Genomic DNA, 19,707 nt, shown 5'->3' with positions numbered 1-19,707 from the left:
CTGATCCGATTCTTTTACGGAGTCGAGACGCCAGTGTCAGTGTCGACTCTGATTCACGCAGTTCAAAGAAGTAAAGGCATTGATATTGTTCTGTGATTTTTATATATAAATATTTATATATAAATATTATATATAAATATATATATATATATATATATATATATATATATATATATATATACACACACACACACACACACACACACACACACACACACACACACACACACACACATATATTTATATAATCTGTTTATTTAGCTACAGTAACCATCTATTAATCCATTAACATATATATTTATAAGTAAACTATGAAATCTATTGTAAATATTTATAATTTATTAATTCAATAATTTCTTGCTGTTCTAATCATATCTATCTATCTATCTATCTATCTATCTATCTATCTATCTATCTATCAAATCTGTTTATTTAGCTACAGTAACCATCTATTCATCCATCAATATATATTTATAAATAAACTATGAAATCTATTGTAAATATTTATAATTAATTAAGTCAAACATTTCTTGCTGATCTAATAATATCTATCTATCTATCTATCTATCCATCCATCCATCCATCCATCCATCCATCCATCCATCCATTCAGTCATATCTTAAAAATAAATGATCAAATCTCTATATCTTTCCATCCATCCAGCAGCACTCACTCCTGTACACAGAGTGCACGAGCGCGCTTCCCTGCTTGTTGCTAGGAAACCGTTTTAACTCAGTACACAAAAGGGAGATACACATCAGCTGGAGCCAAACGTCCATTTCATATAAACTAACAAGACAGCTTTTCGACATAACTGTCACACCAAAATAAACTGCAATAACAGTGTAATTAGGCTCATAGTAATTAATAACCAGCCCGTGTTTGGACATAACCGGGTAAGCAACTAGTTTACTTTGGCTAATTTGTTAGACGTTTTTTTTTAAAGCTGAATAAAGGTGTAACATAATAATAATATCTATTATGAATTATCTGTCTTTTTCACTATGACTAAACCGACTGTAATAAACAATAATAAATACAATTAAATAATAGGTGCAGGCTAAAGATGTTCCTCAAGGTTCTTTGCGAATCAACTCTTCTCTAACGAGTCATTCAGAAAGAACCGATTGATTCAATCTTTACAAATACATCGGATTTTTGTGCCCAAACTCTAAAATATTTTTTTTTTACAATCAAATCCTATTTAGATATTTTTTAAAATGTAGGCTGCTTTATGAAGCATATGTAAGGTTTATGTTATAAAGTCTTCTATTTTATATGTTCATGCTTACGAATCGATTCTTACGAAATGATACTTTCAAAAAGATTCCATTGATTGAACGTTTATTTGAATTGGTTTAGTAAAATGTTTACTTAGAAATATGCCAAACATACTTTATCTTTAATCTGTGAAAATTAAGTGACTACTTTTGCTTCATTGCTGTGTTTTAGAATAGATGTGTTTGAAATGCATAATACATTTAATTCAACTCAACTACTTGATATGATTTTTGTCCACAAACCCAAATTAAGATATCTAAAAAAACAAAAAAAACATTTTCCTTGATTAGATCCAGTACCATGCCCGATGTTGAAGTTTTAAAATGTCCTTCGAGGGAAGGTGGAAACAATATGCAAGGTGATTACAACAGTCACTATAGATGCACAAAAACAATGACATGTTCTCTGATAAAACAATGCTTATTTTGATAATGATCTAGTTTAAGTTGGTACCTGCTTTGTTCTTCAGATCGAGGGCAACTGCAGAGAACTTACTCTTACAACCAAACATGTGTGGGGAAAGCAATGTGGAACATCCAGGAACTGATGGACAAACTGGAACACTGGTCCCAACATGTAAAACCAACACCTACAGGCTGAATGTTAGGGAAACCAACAGAATCTTCTGAACACAATTTACATGAATTAGTGCTTATATCACCGCATACTTGCCTCTTCAAATCTGACTGTTTAGCTGTTGATTTGTTTTCAGTAACAGAGGCTCTTATACAGGGACCTATAGCCGATGCTCCATATAAAAGAAAACAAAAGCTGCAGTATTGCACGTTGATTGATTTGTGATTTGTGCTAAATTTATGGAAGGAGTCTCGAATGTCAGAAAAAAAAAAAGAGAGAATCTGATGAGAAAACTGTTTGTAACTACTATAACATAAGCAAACTGCAAGCCTGTTTTGTAGAAATATGTCTAATTTCTGCTCACTCACTATCTTGTGTTTAATTCTGTTTTTGTCCATATTGTGCTATAGGCAGCTATTGAACAGAATGAAGGACAAAATAAAAACAACAGCACCTCAAGGTACCCCCCCTATACCTGATGTGTCATGATTGTTGTGTTGGAGTAATGACGTTTAATTATAAATCATGGATATTTCATTCTAGGTTTGATTCGACCTGTTTGAAAACGCACACGGAGCTGTGTGTCGAAGGCGCGGGGCTTTGTTTTGGTACGTAGCTAATTTTGTGTAATTGTCAAATATAGTGACAATATATTGCTGAATAAAAAAGTGCTTAACACATTAATCAACAAAAAGGTCAGATCCAAATCCTATCTTCTTTGTCAGGAAAAAAAATTTGGGTTGGTAAATTAGTAACTCTCGTGTAACTTCTGAGTCTGTAGTTACACCTTAAGGTGCTTTGTTGTATTAAATCCTCACAATGTGGACGTTAAACCCGACTCTGAATACTCCTCATTAGGAGCCTGCTGCATGAAAACTGCATGAAGTAACAGCCAGAAGCCAAACAAATCACAAATGTCTTTGTTCTGCCTTGTAATTTCTTAGACAGATTATTGAGTACTTCTATTTTTTTTTTTTATGTAGAAAATGAAACGTCGTGTCCCTTCTGGAAGGGGACAGGTGGTGTTCTGCTGGAGGTGGTGTCACTTATCAAGCGCCTGGAGTCAGATCGGCAAGAGGCCAAGGAGGCACTGCAAGAGGAACGGCATAAAGCACAGCGCCTGAGAAGAAAACAGGACACTCTTTCTCTCTGGAAACAACAACAGTTTCCCGTAGCGGTGCAGCTAGGTCCGTGTGGAAATAAGCTGCAATGTTTTGTCTAGTAAACCCCAGTGTTTTGTATAATAAAATCCAGTATTTTGTCTAATAATGGATTCTTAACTGCTCCCTAGAATATGAAGCCAGTACCCGAGACATCGCAGAGCTGAGGTGGCATCTTAAAGTAAAAAACGATCAAATGCAGCAAGTCAGAAACTTCCTGAAGCAGGCAGAGACACAGAACCATCATCTGCTCCAGAATATTGATTTTGTAAAGAAACAGGGGCCACTTGTGAAGGACAAATTGCTTCTGGAAGACGAAAACACGAAGCAGATAGCGTCAGCTAGAACAGAGGTCAGAACAGACTTAAAGTAAATATTTACCAGATTAAAACACATACGAGATCCTGGTTGGATGCCGTAAGGTTTCTGTCTGATCCGAGCAGGCGTTCAGAGTATCCGAGCATTACAAAGTGCTGAAACTGGAGACTCCTCTCATTAATGTTGACTAAAGATGAGTGTTTTCCTCGGTTTGATTTAGGCTCATGAGGTGCTCACAGAGCTGTCCCAAGAGCTGAGAAATTCCCAGCAGGAGCTGGAGAATGATGAACTGCAGATGAATAAGGAAAGAGCCGCCATAACCCAGGCGCTGAAAACCATCCGGACTGAGCTACAAGAGCGAATGTAATGACAGTCAGTGGAGTTTATAGCACACCACATAGAATATACAAGCCCTTATGTCTTGTGTGCATACAGTAGATACTGTATATAGAACAGGAGGCCATTTGGGATTTGGTCCTTGATTTGCAAACTATTTCAGAGAGAGAGATAGAGGTATCCTTTTGTTGCCTGACATGAGAAACGCGACTACTACGTCAACAACAACCCAAGTGCACAATTCAGGACAGGGCATTTGTGGTGCTTTGCTACAATGTCAGTGTGTGTCTTTGTTAATAACTGAACTTCCTCACTGGTGACTGTTAATTTGTGTTTTGTGTGTAGCGTGACGTTTGGTTAAGGTTTGATGAATAAAATACAGCCAGTGAAAACTGTTCAGGTTTTTTTTTCATCATTTAACATTTCCTTTGCCTTCAGCACTGAGCTCCAGCAGCTGAAGTCGTCCTGGGATGTTTCTTGTGCCAGAATCCGAGAGACCGAGGAGAAGGTGGCGTTTACAGAGAAGCAGGTTGACGCCAAGCTCCAGCAGATCGCCATGCTAGAAAGACAAGAGAACGAACTGAGCAGTGCTGTGAGTGTTTGTCGAAATATTACTGAAATCAGAACATCCTGTGCATCCATAAGATTCTATACTATATATAATCAAATAGAATTTGTGCTATTATATGTGTTGGTGGATTATTTTTAATTATTTGTTCATTAAAGTACAACATGTACTTTTTATCCGTTTATAGTTTTTATAGTTTATAGTTACTATTACTGTTGCTGATGACAACTTTCTTGCTTTAGGTTATGGAACTTAAAGCACAACTACAGAGTCAGGAGAGAAAACTGGCAGACAAGCAAGCTGACTTTACAAACCTTCTCAAACAGCTCCAAGCAACTGTAAGTATAGTTTAGTATTAATGATAGAAAATCAGTCATTCATACTATTTCAAAAGAAATCCATTCAGAGATATGTATTGATTAAGATAATAATAATAATAATAATAATAATAATAATAATAATAATAATAATAATAATAATAATAATAATAAAAAATTGCATTTTCATTCGTCCTCTAGAGGGCAGAAAAGGCCCATGATTTATTTTGGACGTTGGTCCATAGTCTTAAACACACCACCACCATTTTGTTTTAACACTGGTCTCATGTTTAGACCTTTTAATTTTTTACATAATATACTGCTTTAAAATAATGATGTATGTTGTGCATGAGCATTCTGAAATGATCAATAAGATGATCTTTTTAAAATCTCAATAATTTTTCATGTCATTCATACATTAAAAATGAATAATATAATACTACTAATAATAAATCGACCAACTGTACGGTGAATCTAAAAAAAAAAATGTAAAACTAAGCAGCATCTCTAGTCCAAATGCCACGTTTCCTCGGCAACAACCTGCATAAACAAGCAGCAGAATCACAGACAGAGCCAAATCTCTCTCAGTCTTCATCCTGCTGTGTGCTTGATCATGCCTGCGTGTCATTATTAAAAATTACACTTTTATAAATACGTATGCAAAACTCGAACTGTCACGCCTGTCGTCTGTCAGAGGCATGAAGGAGAAGCAAATGTCTGCGAGTCAGAGGAGATCTTCAGCAGGAAGCGTCAGGAGCTCCAGCGTCTGCGTGATAAAAATAAAGAACATGACATGGAAAGCGAGGACTACAATAAGAAGATCTGTCAAAGGTTTGCAGTTCTATATACTGTGAACTAACACCGCAGATTTACTTCATGCAAAAACACAATTCAGTAAACCCTATACAATAAGCCGAATACTACAAATGCAGTAAACACCAAAACAAACACCATAAAACATGACAAACATCAAAACTATCAAAACACTATACACTAAACAACCATTACATAACACACATCAAATGACCATCTCAGACTAAACACTGTTTTACCATACGCTACGCTAGATAACAGTAAACATGCTACAATAAACACCATACATTACATACTAAACACTAAAACACTGCACTGCAAATACTGTAAAATAAACTCTATATAGCAAACACTATAAATTAGGTAATAGGTATGAAAACAACACCCAGCAAAAAAATATACATTAGATACCAAACATTAAACACCACCCAGCAAAAACTATATGTCAGATGCTATACAATAAACACCACTCAGCAAACATTATCCATCAGAAACTTCACATTCAACACCACCCAGTAAACACTGTATGTCAGATGCTACATAATAAACACCCTTCAGCAAATATTATATATCAAATGCTAGAGATTAAACACCACTCAGCAAACACTACACATTAGATACTAGAGATTAAACACCACTCAGCAAACACTACACATTAGATACTAGCGATTAAACACCACTCAGCAAACACTACACATTAGATACTAGAGATTAAACACCACTCAGCAAACACTACACATTAGATACTAGAGATTAAACACCCTTCAGCAAATATTATATATCAAATGCTAGAGATTACACACCACTCAGCAAACACTACACATTAGATACTAGAGATTAAACATCACTCAGCAAACACTATACATTAGATACTAGAGATTAAACACCACTCAGCAAACACTATACATTAGATACTAGAGATTAAACACCACTCAGCAAACACTATACATTAGATACTAGAGATTAAACACCACTCAGCAAACACTATACATTAGATACTAGAGATTAAACACCACTCAGCAAACACTATACATTAGATACTAGAGATTAAACACCACTCAGCAAACACTATACATCAGATACTACACATTAAACACCACCCAGTAAAAACTATAAATTAGTTACTAGACATTAAACACTGCTCGGCAAACACAACACAATAAACACTATACATTTAATATTAGATAATAAAAACTGAACAGTAAACACTATACATTACACATTACATACATACATTAAACACTACACAGCAACACTCTTCAATAAACACTGTGCAAAGCATTTTAAAATAAACACAATAAAACTATTACTATTCACTGTACAACAACCACATTAAAATAAACACAATGTATGAACACTACACAAATAAATGCAAATAAATGTTGTCTTTAGTGTACGATGTATAGACTATACATCGTACACTACACAGTAAACTATGTTCAATGGGCACTATACAATAAACACCATATAAATTAATGTCTGTTAAGCACTATATCTCCATATCTATAGAACTAAAGAATTGTCAATCAAAAACAAACACTACACCACAAATACTATACAACAAACACTATAAAATAAACAGTCTACAACAAACACTATACAATAAACAAATAGAAAAAACAGAAATTGTACAAATGAATGTATATTAAGCATTACACAACAGTTGCTCTACAATAAACAGTACACTATAAACAACATACAAATATCATGAAAAACACTACACACACACACACACACACACAATTCAATGAACACTGTATAACAAATGCAGTATTTTTAGCTAAAACATACAGCAGCTATCACAATAAATTATATACTACAAACAATGATACAGTAAATACTGTACAGTAAACACAAACACACAAACACAACAAACACTACTGTATACAGTAAACACTTTCCAATAAACACTGCAAATGGTATTTAAAATATGAAGCCTATCAAGTTGTTGCTTATAATATTTGCTGTATGTGTGTGTGTATGTGTTTGTTTTACTCATTGTAGCAAGCAGGCATTGCAGCAGTTACAGAAGAACCAAAAGCGTATATTGGAGAAGATCAGTCAAAATGAGATACAGACGGATCAGGCCAAGGGTGAGCTATCACTGCAAGCTGCCCGATACACAAACACCAAGGCTCGGCTGGAGAACCTGGAGCAGCAGACACTCGAGCAGGAGCAGAGCATGAGGGTAAGAAAAGTCCTGAAGGTCCACCTCGTTGTCTGAAAATAGTCTATATCTGCTTTTATTCCATCTTTATTCGCAGTCATGTGGGTAGCCATGCGACCAGCAAAACCAGTGACCAAGCCTCGTTATTACATTTTAAGTCATCTTTCATTAATTTTCATGACTGCATCTCATAGAGAGTTTGTGTATCAGCAGAGGAGGTAGGTGATGCTATTGAGAATCAGCATTGCTTAGCGCTTGAATGCTACTGCTCAGGTTAGTCGTTTTGAATTATAATGCGTACGACTGATCATTTGTTTATTACAGTTTTTATAGTTATAGTTTTTTGGACACACTTACATACGTATATCTATAAACACCCACTTTTCCCACCAAAGGCATTGGGACTGAATAAGTACAAGGCAAAGTTTTTTTTTTTTATTTAAGCTTATATTATTATGAAAATGAATTTCAGCTTTCATTTCCTGATATTTATAGTTACATATTTTCCAGTGATCAGAAATATTGGAACATGTGACTGACAGGAATTTATTGTTGTCCAGATGTGTCCTATTAAATCATTTGCTAAAAATAATGAATAGCTCGGATTGTGTCCTGTGGAGACCGTATTTATTGTTAAAAAGGATAAACCACCATGAAGACCATGGAGCTGTCTATGGACACGTTCGTAAAGGGAAAATCAAAAATCGGAACATTCCACCACTGGAAAAGTACCACAAAAGTGCCGAAATTACGATTAACCTTCACCAAAGTGATGGGAAAGCCAAATTGTGCATAAATAAATGATCTGTCCATGAACCAAAACATACCAGCTAATCAGTCAACCAAGGTGGGCTCGCATGGCTGCTTCTGGAACGGACTCAATAATCTTTATTGATGATGGAACTCATCGTGTTGTTGGTAAGAGCAGAACGAATTTACAAGTTTGCTGAAGCATTTTGTTTCAGAGAAATGCACAGACAATGACACAAACACTCTGCCATATCTACATAGCACTTTATCAGGGAAATAATGCGGAGGGTTTAGATTGGCCAAGTCAATCAGCAGACCTTAACTCAAACTCAGCTAAGCAGCATTTCAACTCATTTAGACACATCTAGATGTAAATATCAGGAAATGAAAGGTGAGATTCTGAAGTATCGAGTTATTATTATTAATATTGAGTAGGAATCTCAAAGTAGCTTTTAAATCTCAAATTGAAATGTATACCAAAATGTAAAAAAATTGGCCTTGCTGTTCCATTACTTTTGGAGCTGACTGTGTCTATAAAATTGACATTATTGTAGAAATTGGTAGATGTTTATCCAAACTCTTATATTAATGCGATCCTTGTAATACACTTGCACAGTAACAAGAGTTACAGGACATAACAATATAACACTACTAACACTTTATATATTTATGTATATACTTCTGTAGTGAGCTGAAGATTTTCTACCGTCCCATAACAATATGACAGAGTGTTTTGTTCCATATATTTAAAGACCAAGTTCTTGTGCCATTTGCTGTTCTTGACAGTCATGGCAGTCTTCTTTGTTTGGCAGAAAGACACAGAAGTTTTGAAGATGCGTTTGATGGGTGAGATGAAGCTGGTAGCAGCCATCAAGGTAAGCTAGCAAAACATATTAACATAATTATACACTCACATATACTGTACACTCACATATGCAAATAGGCACTCACAGAGTCTGTCTTTTAAAGTCTAACAATTAAATCAATTAAATGTAAACTTTATTCTTTTAATTAGTTCAACTATTACTATTTGTTTATCTAAACCTTTAGGGTAACATCGCCTCACTTCTGACAGAGTATAACATGACAGAAGCCGACTGTGAGAGAGAGAAAGAGCAGGTAGAGAAAGAACTCGAAGAGGCCTGGTCTTCACTCGTCAAGCTGGAGTCAGAGATGGTTACACTGAGAGAAATACACACCGCTATATGTAAAGTAAGGATTTCACTCAGGTCTAACAGGACATCATGACATCATCGTCTACTCACGCATCACACATTTTCACATCATCTCTTTTTTTTTCCCCTTTTTTTTAACTACTGTTATTTTCTGCTTTAATTCTCCTTTTAGAAAATCCAGGACTTGAAAAGGACACTGAGTGACGTCTTGACCGCACACAAAGCCCTGTCCGATGAGCTTGACCAGAGGAAGAGTGCCTGTCTCGACCGTCTGCATTCAGCTACAGTATTTACACTGACAATCTGAACCGTTCATATACATTCTGTTATATATTTAGGACCATTTTTTTTTCATGTTAATGGGATATTTAACAGTTAACGTTTGTCTGCAGGAAGCCCACAAGACGGTCTTGGTGAGACGTGAGCAGGTCTCCAGAAGGACCGAGGAGCTCGAGCAAAAGTGTGAAGAATACAGAAAGGAATCAGTAGCAATGGAGGACACGGTTAGAGCCATGCCGCAAGTCCTGGAAGAATTACAGTAAGTCGGGATACCCAAGAGTAGGAACAGTATAAAACTCATGCATGCTATAAAAGTCATACAGTATACAGATACATATTAAAGACGTACATACGTCTATAGTGTTAATTAATCTCAATGTAACCCAGATCATGTAAAACAGGAAGACTTTTTTTTTTTTATTACATTGTGTACTACAGCTACATCTACATCTACATCAAGAACCAGGCATGTTCTGCTGAGAGCAGTGTGTGTGTGTGTGTTTGTGTGTTTTTTTTAGGAATGAATCTGACACGATGGAGTATAAGCATAACCTGATCAGCACAGCGATGACTAGTCTGCGGAATGAGACGGTGGCCTGCAGAAACCGGACAGCCTTTTCAAAAGCGTCTCACTCGTCACTCCTTTCCCAGCGGCAGGCTGTGACGCAAGACCTGAAGGTCAGGGGGACGTGTTACTACTAGGTTGCATAATGCCCTAAGATCCACAAAAACATCAGATGTACACCAAGCAACAGTGACACCTGAAGAGCAAAACCTAACCTGAAGCTACATAGTAATTAGCACTAGCACTTAGTATTGCCTACTATTTTTGGTAAAGGCTCACAAGATAAACACGCGATTGTACAGCTCAATGTTCACCTACTGTAGATAAAATCGGAGTGAAGTGAAAGTAAGCGCTTCCAAAAGCAAACACACATCTGTCAAGTCTCTGGCCCTTTCCCTTTCAGTGACTTGCCTCTTGAATGCTAGTTTAGATGAAAAGTCTTAATATTGAAAAATCATAAATGCTACGGCTAAAGCATAGATTTTAAAGCATAGTCCAGTTTAAGTTTCTAGACGTTTTCTATTACCCTAAATAGAGTCTTGTCATATTTGATAGAGTGAATCATGGTGGTGGTACAGTAGCATTGTCTGGAGAGTTAACCTTATCCTCTTAGTTGGTCCTCTGGCTAATGCCGTTCTTTGGATATTGGTGGTTGGTTCTCTCATGGTTGTGCCCTACTTTTTCATTTTTTTTCAATAACAGATTCAATGTTGCTTTATGGGATGTTCAGCATTAACAATATTGACATTTAATGACATTTAATTCTACCTAAAAACCAGATTGATATCTCTTAGGTGGTGAGATCATGTGACCCCATGCATGCATATAGGACTAATTCAGGGTAATTATGGCAGTGTGGTGAATACTTTGGATTTGGAGTGTAGATACTTATGCAGTGCATTATAAAAGCACAACGATACCAAGATATACTGAAATGTAAGGTGTTTATCTTCATCTCAATACTCTAATGTACATATACAGTAGTATAGTATAGTATATACTGTATGCTGAGATTTTACAAGCTTTCCAGGATTTGTGCTTTTAATGTAAAACCTTTATAGTACAATATAATGTTTTAAGACTCGCAAATCGTTAGCGTTCGACATCATATCATATGTTTCCTTCATTATATCTTTCCCTTTTTCCGTTTCCTCCCATCCGTACAGTCATCCAGAGTCACAATGCTAATACATGTTTGTTCTAGTAATGCGAAGCAGCCTCATATAATTTTCTGTAAGAAATAATATGTTATGTGTTGCATGAAAGCCATGAATTATCACTTCATTTTGCTTGGAAAAAGCCATTTATTGGGGGAGTTGAGATTCAGGATTATGGCCCCAGTCAGAGCCTCGCGCCTGATGAGAGTCTCACATGGCTTATCTAATGTGAAATCGCCATGTGGTATATAGTTTCATTAAACGGTGATCAAGAATGCATTAGTTCAAAACAAGAAAAGGCAATGGAGCTTAATCCGCCATGCGCGCACGGGTGCAGCAAACTCCAAACAAGTTGTTGGTGCGAGACAGGCGCAGAATTAAAAGTCTTCCCTCATAGAGCCGGGGTCCCATTAGCTGGCTGCAGGGCAGCAGAGCAGAGCGCCTTTTTTCAGGCCTTGCGCAGAAAACAATAAAACAGCAGCAAACACACTCATTAAAGTGCTCGCTTTTACCAGTTAAGGAAAGGAAATAGTGGGAAGTACAGTTGCAGGGCTTTTCTGTGCATTTCTGTAAAGCGAACTGGTCACTCATACGTCACGTTGGCTGCAGATCATAAAGTTTTACGCCATTCCATTAGATTTTATTCTAGCGCTGTTGAACTCTCGACTCTGATTGGTTGGCCCACGGTTTCTTCACGCATTTATTCTCATATGTAAAAAATGTGCAGTTGTTCGTACAGTACGGCGCAGATTTCGTAGGATTCTCTCCGGTGTCCGTGCTTTTTATCACGCAGAGGTTTTTCCACCACAGGAAAGTCCTCGCTTTGTTTTATTAGCATGGTGATAGAACCATAATGCTATGCACCTATAAACAGATTAAAAAAAAAGTTTTTTTCATTTTAATAAATAATCAATTGTAATTATTTAAAAAATAATCAATTGTAGGCAAACTGCTACAGTGTAAGACGAGTTAGAGACTCGAAGATGATTCATTCTCTGCTTTAAAAGAGAGACATAATCCCCAAGATGTTCTCTCTGTTTGATGAAGTCTTAAAAATTAATGATAAAGATGTTTCTTGAAATCATAAGAGTATATGTCTCTGTGCTCTGTGTAAAATAACTTCCAGGTTTTTTTTTTTTTTTCTCTTCCCTCTGCGTTCCTACCGTCATGTTCATTTGTACGAAACAAATTAATCTAAACAGACACCATATGGCAGTCATATAGAGCATCCATAAGGCAGGTATAAACAGCTAGTAGGGTGTTGAAGCCGAACATGTACTCTACCATGACTCCCATTCCGAATCAATTTGTTTCTCTTGTAGTCCCAGTCTCCGAATGTTTTGTTTGTTTATTTGATCAAGAGCGATTCTCGTCAAGGAGGAGAAAAAGAGGACGCAAAGTGCCGACACCATCAGTTTCTTACACTCAACAAAGCATAATTTGTTCCATTTACACTTTGCAGGCATGTGAGACAGGCTTTGTCAGTGCCGCATGCAGTAATTAAGCTTTAAATCAATAGGCTGCATTTGTCATGTTTATGGCCAGTCCCTCTGCTGGCTTCCACTCATCAGTTAGTGCTGCACTGTTTTACTGCCCAAATGCACTCCATTATTTGTACAGGTACGACAGAGAAGTGCTCGCGGCTCAGCGTTGCCTACAGCCGTGAGAGCGGCATGGAGATGAGATGAGACAGGCAAATCAGCCATTTATTTATTGTAATTTGTTTACATGCTCCTCTAAGTGCCGTCTGATTATTAGTGTTTGTGCATGTCGTAGCAAAGAGGTTTCACCGCAGCATCGCGTGTTGTGACATGCACATGCTCGTTAATGAGGAATTTTAATTTTTTTTTCTTTCTTTCTTTCTTTCTTTCTTTCTTTCTTTCTTTCATTTCTTTTTTTTTTTTTTGGTAATGATTGAAAAGACGAAATGAATCCAACACGTCACCTGTTGTAGAAATGTTTACATTTTTTTTTTTAAATTTTTTCCTCATTTCTCGTAAATTGGAAAATAGCTCAGATTTTGTACAGTATGTTACCAATACAAACCAATACGAGTCCAATTTAACAGATACAGGTCGAGACTAGGTGTAGATTTAATATACTTTACATGTACTGAATATTATGCTTTAGGTGTGAATCTGGCACATTACAAGTCCACTAAAATGTGCCATACAGAACATGATAATAGCTTTAACACACACCCACTACAACCTGGAAGTGAAATGAACTTCAGGATTCAGGTATATGACATTAATCTACAGGCTAAAAAAACACCACCATCAGTATTGAATAAGGTGGTGGTAACTTATGGCAACAGGGGTGAATACTTCTGCACAGTTTCTGTCTCTAGCACTACAATATTTGGAGCTTAAATCAGGATTATCTGTCATAAATCTACCCTATTGTGTAAATAACCCAACATGCTAAAACATCCTTGGAGTGAAACATGGTGGTGGTAGCATTGTATTGTTATCGAGTTAATAGCCCCTGTCCCTCTTACACTATCTGCTCTTTTGACTAATCTCTTTCTTCACTCTTCCCTGATGTTTGTCAGATATCATTTTGCTTTCATTCATTCATTCATTCATTCATCTTCTACCGCTTATCCGAACTACCTCGGGTCACGGGGAGCCTGTGCCTATCTCAGGCGTCATTGGGCATCAAGGCAGGATACACCCTGGACGGAGTGCCAACTCATCTCAGGGCGCACACACGCTCTCTCATTCACTCACACAATCACACACTACGGACAATTTTCCAGAGATGCCAATCAACCTACCATGCATGTCTTTGGACCAGGGGAGGAAACCGGAGTACTCGGAGGAAACCCCCGAGGCACGGGGAGAACATGCAAACTCCACACACACAAGGCGGAGGCGGGAATCGAACCCCCAACCCTGGAGTTGTGAGGCGAACATGCTAACCACTAAGCCACCGTGCCCCACATTTTGCTTTCATTTTAGATTTAATGTTGTTCCATGGGCTGTTCAGCATTTGTAAATGCACACAGGTCTAATATGGTGACTAATTAGAGGTAATTATGGCAACACGGGTGAACACTTATCCAATCTGCGCTTTCCGTTTCAGCTGCAGGCTGCAACACTACAACATGGAAACGTCATTTAGAGTGTCATTACTTATGCACTTCAGTAAGACCAAAAAAGACCTGACTGTTCGAAAGCACTGACACTGGAGACTCCTTCCATAAATGTTAAATAAACATCTCTGCACGGAAAAATCTCCCTGTATCCACGCTTCTATCTTTTTCTCTGCTGAATAACATCACGTTGTTTATCATTAGCCCTCGATTACGTATAGCATCCTAGATACACATCCTTCGACATGCTAGTACTATAGAATTAAATAAATTAAAAACGAACGCGGTGAACAGCTGCGGCACACCTAGCGCTCGGCAGCACCGTGGTGGTAGATAAAGGCCTTTCTGTGTTTTATATTTATTCTTTTTTAATCCTGCGCGTCAACGTCACTGATGTTTCTCTTCCTGACTGCGCAGGCTAATTTGAGGAAAGCTCTAAAAGAGAACGCGGCATTGGCGCAGGAATACGGGGAGCTGCAGAAAGCCGTGATGGTTGCCAAGCGAGAAGCCGCGCTCACGTTGAGCGAGAAAAACAGAGCCGAGGTCTCTTTTCACAATAACACACAGGTAAAAAAAATAAACAGTCCAGCACTCGTGCTCTTTCTCTCTCTCTCTCTCTCTCTCTCTCTCTCTCTCTCTTTCTCTGACACATATACACCAACAGACGGCTGTTATGGCAACACACACTTTCAGTGTGGACTGTTTAAGGTTACATATACACATGATAACATCACATCTCCACTGCATAAACCTTAGTGACCATTAATGTCCATTAGCAAAGAGATCAAGAGATGGCTAGCACACATTTATACACACAGACGACATGTACAGTGGAATAGTTACGCATAATATTAATGTAATGATTCCTTTTTCTATGACAGCGGCTCCGACCCTAACGACATCGTTGCTGTTGATACACTGGGCGGAGTCTCAGGTTAAATAGTCACAGGTTAAATACTGTATTCACAGCAGGATTCTTGCTGATGTGGCGCGTTCACAGACGTAGTACCTTCGATAGCTGTGCGAAAAATATTAAGGCAAATAAAATTAGTGCAGAACGGAAAGGGGAAAAAAAAATAAGCAGTCACATTTATTTAGTACCGTTTTGCTCACAGATGGCTATTTTATGGCTGTACTAATAATATTGTGTTTGTACTGCTATAGAATAAAAGCATTCTGTAGTAATACATATATATATATATATATATATATATATATATATATATATATATATATATATATATATATATATATATATATACATATACATTCGTCTTCCTGCAGCAGCACACAGAGCAACTGTGGAAACAGTCAAACACTGAAAGGCTAATACTGCTACAACTCCTCATCTAACTACATGAATGTTATCAAGTGAGAAATGCATGCAAAAGGCAAATCCTGTGGACGGGATTCTCCACGCTCATGATCAAAGCCTGATTTTCCTCCACGCAGCATTCAGCCTTTTACAGTTTGTTGTTTATTTTCAAACTAAAGATTTTGACATTTTTTTCTTTTCTTTTTTTTTTTTTGTTTTCTATTTTTTTTTTCCAACTCAACATGGCTGAAGCACAGAGACGTTAGGGAGTAACTCGTAGGACGCTGTAGGGTGTACGAAGACTCGGCGAGGACCGGATATTGAATTCTGGATTCTGATTGGTTAGGAGGCATGGATTAGTTTTCTATATGAGGAGAAGGTATAGATAAAAAGGGCTAGGTTCAAATCACCGGTTCACATGGTTGCCATGGTAACAGCTCCATGATTATTATTATTTTTTTTCTTTAATCGTATTTAATCGGTGATTATGGTGAGAACATTCGGAAGGAGTCCCCAGTACAAGACAGGCGTCAGGACATTTTGTTTTCTTATTAAAACAAAAGATGCATAGAACTCCTGCTGTTATAGGAAAACGATCTCCTTTGGATGTTCTCGTCTATCCGGGAGGAAAAAAACCGGATTACGGAAAGCCCGTCGAGCCCGTAAGCGAAGGCGTCCTCCGACCTTCTCACGGCGATATTCACGTCTTTACGTCTTGCTGGAGTGTCACGACGAGACCAGTGTACACGTTTTAACATTCTGTTCCACGAGGTATAAACCCCATTTTTTTCCCCCCTTCTTCAGCAGTTGATGGCTGAGGTAATTCTCGTTAGTTCTTTCATGCTCTGAGGAACACATTGCCAAGCAATGATAAGCTTAAAGGAAGAGAGAAGAGATGGGGCGAAGCAAACCACAACATCCTTTAGAATTGAAAACCCCGTTTTTTTTTTTATTTTGGTGGTGTTGTTTTTTTTTTTTTTTTAGGAAAACTATTCCGAAAAAGAGAAAAGCAAGCAGCATGTCTTCTGTCTCTCAATCTCTTTCTCTCTCTCTCTCTCTCTCTCTCTCTCTCTCTCTCTCTCTCTCTCTCTCTGTTTCTGTTTCTCTCTCTCTCTCTCTCTCTCTCTCTCTTCATTTTATTGTCTTCTTCCAGTGGACTCGGAATAATTTCTAATTGCGGCAGGGGGTTCATGACTCTTTGTGTATGTGTAAAATATGTCTTGAGGGGATTGGTATAAAGTTAAAGTGGGTGAAGTCGAAATATTTTACTCATCAGCTTTGCAGTCACAGAGTTTGCCTCAGCTAGAACAAAACCGCTGAAGCATTTAGAGAAAATTAACCCCCCATCCTGGCAGCCAGATGTGACTGGATTCCACCCAGTGCACATGAGTGGGCAGGGAGAGCAGGAGACTGTGAAATTCCTGTCAGGCCCGTGTACTGCAGAATGGGCTATTGACTGCTTTCTCTATTTCCCTCCATCATTCTTCTTGAACACTGCCATTAATTTCCTCTCTTGCCTTACCATTTCTCTCTCTCTCTCTCTCTCTCTCTCTCTCTCTCTCTCTCTCGCTCTTTTTTTTTCTCCCTCTTTCTCTCCTCCCCAGCTTTCATTGTTGCAGAGGAGGATGCACAAAGCCATGCTGAAATACTTCAAACACCGCAGCGTCTACAGCCAAGCAGAGCTGGCCGGTTTCCAGGCCCTCTCCAACCAGAACAAGCAGAAAATGAAAGCCCTCCAGGTATGGGCGGTTCAACACACACACACACACACACACACACACACATATATATATATATAAAGTATATATATATAGGTATACAGTTATATACACATATATACACATATATATATATGTGTGTGTATATAACTGTATACCTATATATATACTTATATACATTTGTGTTAAAGCAATATAAATATGCACAACAATGGCACTTAGCTAGAAGAATTCCGTCCATTGTGCTGTAAGAGATCCCATTCGTGCCGCACGCTAATGCACAAGCTGATTCGAAGGATTATCCGACCCCCTTAACAAGCCTACCATGTGACACCTTCGTGTAACTTCCATTACAGCAGCCACCAGTCACCAGCCTCTCCTGTTAAAACACACACACACAGTCACACTCACACAGCTTGTAACGTTACTGAACCCGGAAACATAACATTACCCCAGCTTTATGTTTGACACTCCTTCATACTCAAAACTATAGAAAAGCTACCGTGTCAGAATGAGCGGATCGATTAGCGCTTATTCACGACCATCAGAACAGCTGTTACAGATAACTAATCAACACCTTCTGTCCAATCAGGATCTAGGATTCAAAAGCATCATGATATCGTACATCAGCGATTCCGTGAGCTCAGAAATGTCACTTATTTACTCTTTTATTTAGTTATTTTATGCCCAAAATGAGTCCGATGCTAGGAAGCGAGAGTGATGTTTTTTCCTTGAGCTAATGGTGAAAATGTGGGTGTGATGCGGCCACTGTAATGAGGTGAGCCCTGGTGTGTTTGCGGCTCAGTCAAGGGAGGCGAGCTTAGGAAGCCGGCCTGGGGAATGGAGCATGAAGCCGAGGAGTTCTTAGGGATCCTCCAAGTGTGAAGGACAAAGGAGCGGCCTTCCTCAACTCTGTCGCAGCTTAGCACAGATCTCCTCCCCCTGCCCAACTCCACACACAGGCACACACACACACACATGCACACTCTGCTGATTTACTTAATACTGCAAGAACTATAGCGAGAAGCAGGCCTCCATGCAATGCTGGTGAAAGTCCCAAGTGTCAAATGACTCACCTTTGTGATTTTCACTGTAGACTAAAACTGCACAGAAGACCAGAATGCAGCACTTTCCTGGAATTTATTAACAGAACAACCTCAACACCACTAACCAGGCGCAACACAAAGCTTCTTTAGACAAAAAAAAGTAACCATAACACTTTCACATGATTGCCTCGCTTTCTATCCTGACCCTACGTACACACACACACACACACACACACTTACAGCTTTATGTTCCCCGCTTATAGCTCCTACCTGCAGTTAGCAACTAATTAGGATGATTCATTAGTAAAAACATCATATGAAAGTCAATATTAAATGTGTGTACTTCTGTACATTTTGGTCAGGTTCCTAAGTGACTAACTACTAAGCAACACAAGCGCTCACTAGCATTAAGCAACGAAACTGCTAATCCCCCAAACTGCTTCCATTTACAGGGAAACTAACCATGCCATCTAACTCACACAGTGTGTGCCAATACTTTAGCAAATCATAAGCTAGGATTGAGCAACCCATAGCGTAGCAGAGCTGCTTATCTGACATCGTGTCCTGCAGCGTTTTATTCCTCTTATACTACAGTCATTTTTACACAAGCTTGACTTTTAGTTACAACCGAAACAGTCGCATATTCAAATGAGCTCAACAGCTTCTGACCAATCGGATTCGTGAACGCGACGGCTGCCGTACGCATATTGTTTGTTCGATCCTAAAGGATCCTACGAGGGCTTTGTCGATTTGTGGCTGAGAATTTGAGCAGCGCAGCTTTTCAAAGCGTCCCATCGTGAGTACCTGTAACAAGGTAGAGCTTTGGTGTAACAGATGCCTGGAGAAAGCAGACTATATTAGCTTTCTCCCGCAGTATTTCAACACTTCAATCAACACCAGTTTTATTTAAGCAGCCGGATTCTTCATCGGGCTGCACAGGCACAAGACACCCACACGCCCACTGGAGAGGAACGCCCAATCACGAAAAGTAGCGCCACTGATTTGTCACTGTGTCTTCCTGAGGCACAAATGACTGCCTCCGACTAGCTCAACTAGAGTGGAGGGATGT

At 38.3% G+C, this 19,707-nt stretch overlaps 1 protein-coding gene across 3 annotated transcripts in view; it reads left to right on the top strand.

Moving 5' to 3' along the window:
• The first annotated feature begins 766 nt into the window (after positions 1-766).
• LOC132845401 (coiled-coil domain-containing protein 178) overlaps positions 767-19,707 on the top strand; it is a 20,216-nt gene continuing 1,275 nt past the window's right edge. Inside the window, exons 1-19 of one of the 3 annotated variants that reach the window (XM_060869361.1) lie at positions 767-896; positions 1,572-1,639; positions 1,751-1,857; positions 2,268-2,317; positions 2,401-2,465; positions 2,841-3,044; positions 3,149-3,369; positions 3,556-3,698; positions 4,110-4,263; positions 4,482-4,577; positions 5,251-5,387; positions 7,374-7,557; positions 9,099-9,161; positions 9,337-9,498; positions 9,634-9,747; positions 9,854-9,999; positions 10,259-10,418; positions 14,977-15,126; positions 17,479-17,613. In XM_060869361.1, coding sequence (XP_060725344.1) covers positions 1,582-1,639; positions 1,751-1,857; positions 2,268-2,317; positions 2,401-2,465; positions 2,841-3,044; positions 3,149-3,369; positions 3,556-3,698; positions 4,110-4,263; positions 4,482-4,577; positions 5,251-5,387; positions 7,374-7,557; positions 9,099-9,161; positions 9,337-9,498; positions 9,634-9,747; positions 9,854-9,999; positions 10,259-10,418; positions 14,977-15,126; positions 17,479-17,613 — 2,349 coding nt within the window. In that variant the 5' untranslated portion in view covers positions 767-896; positions 1,572-1,581. Of the gene's footprint in view, positions 897-1,571; positions 1,640-1,750; positions 1,884-2,267; positions 2,318-2,400; positions 2,466-2,840; positions 3,045-3,148; positions 3,370-3,555; positions 3,699-4,109; positions 4,264-4,481; positions 4,578-5,250; positions 5,388-7,373; positions 7,558-9,098; positions 9,162-9,336; positions 9,499-9,633; positions 9,748-9,853; positions 10,000-10,258; positions 10,419-14,976; positions 15,127-17,478; positions 17,614-19,707 lie in introns of all 3 variants that reach the window. The other 2 variants (XM_060869360.1, XM_060869362.1) reach the window with 2 other exon arrangements.

The sequence above is a fragment of the Tachysurus vachellii genome, chromosome 5, assembly GCF_030014155.1.
Source record: "Tachysurus vachellii isolate PV-2020 chromosome 5, HZAU_Pvac_v1, whole genome shotgun sequence".
Classification (NCBI taxonomy): domain Eukaryota; kingdom Metazoa; phylum Chordata; class Actinopteri; order Siluriformes; family Bagridae; genus Tachysurus; species Tachysurus vachellii.
This window is presented reverse-complemented; position numbering and strand designations above follow the sequence as displayed.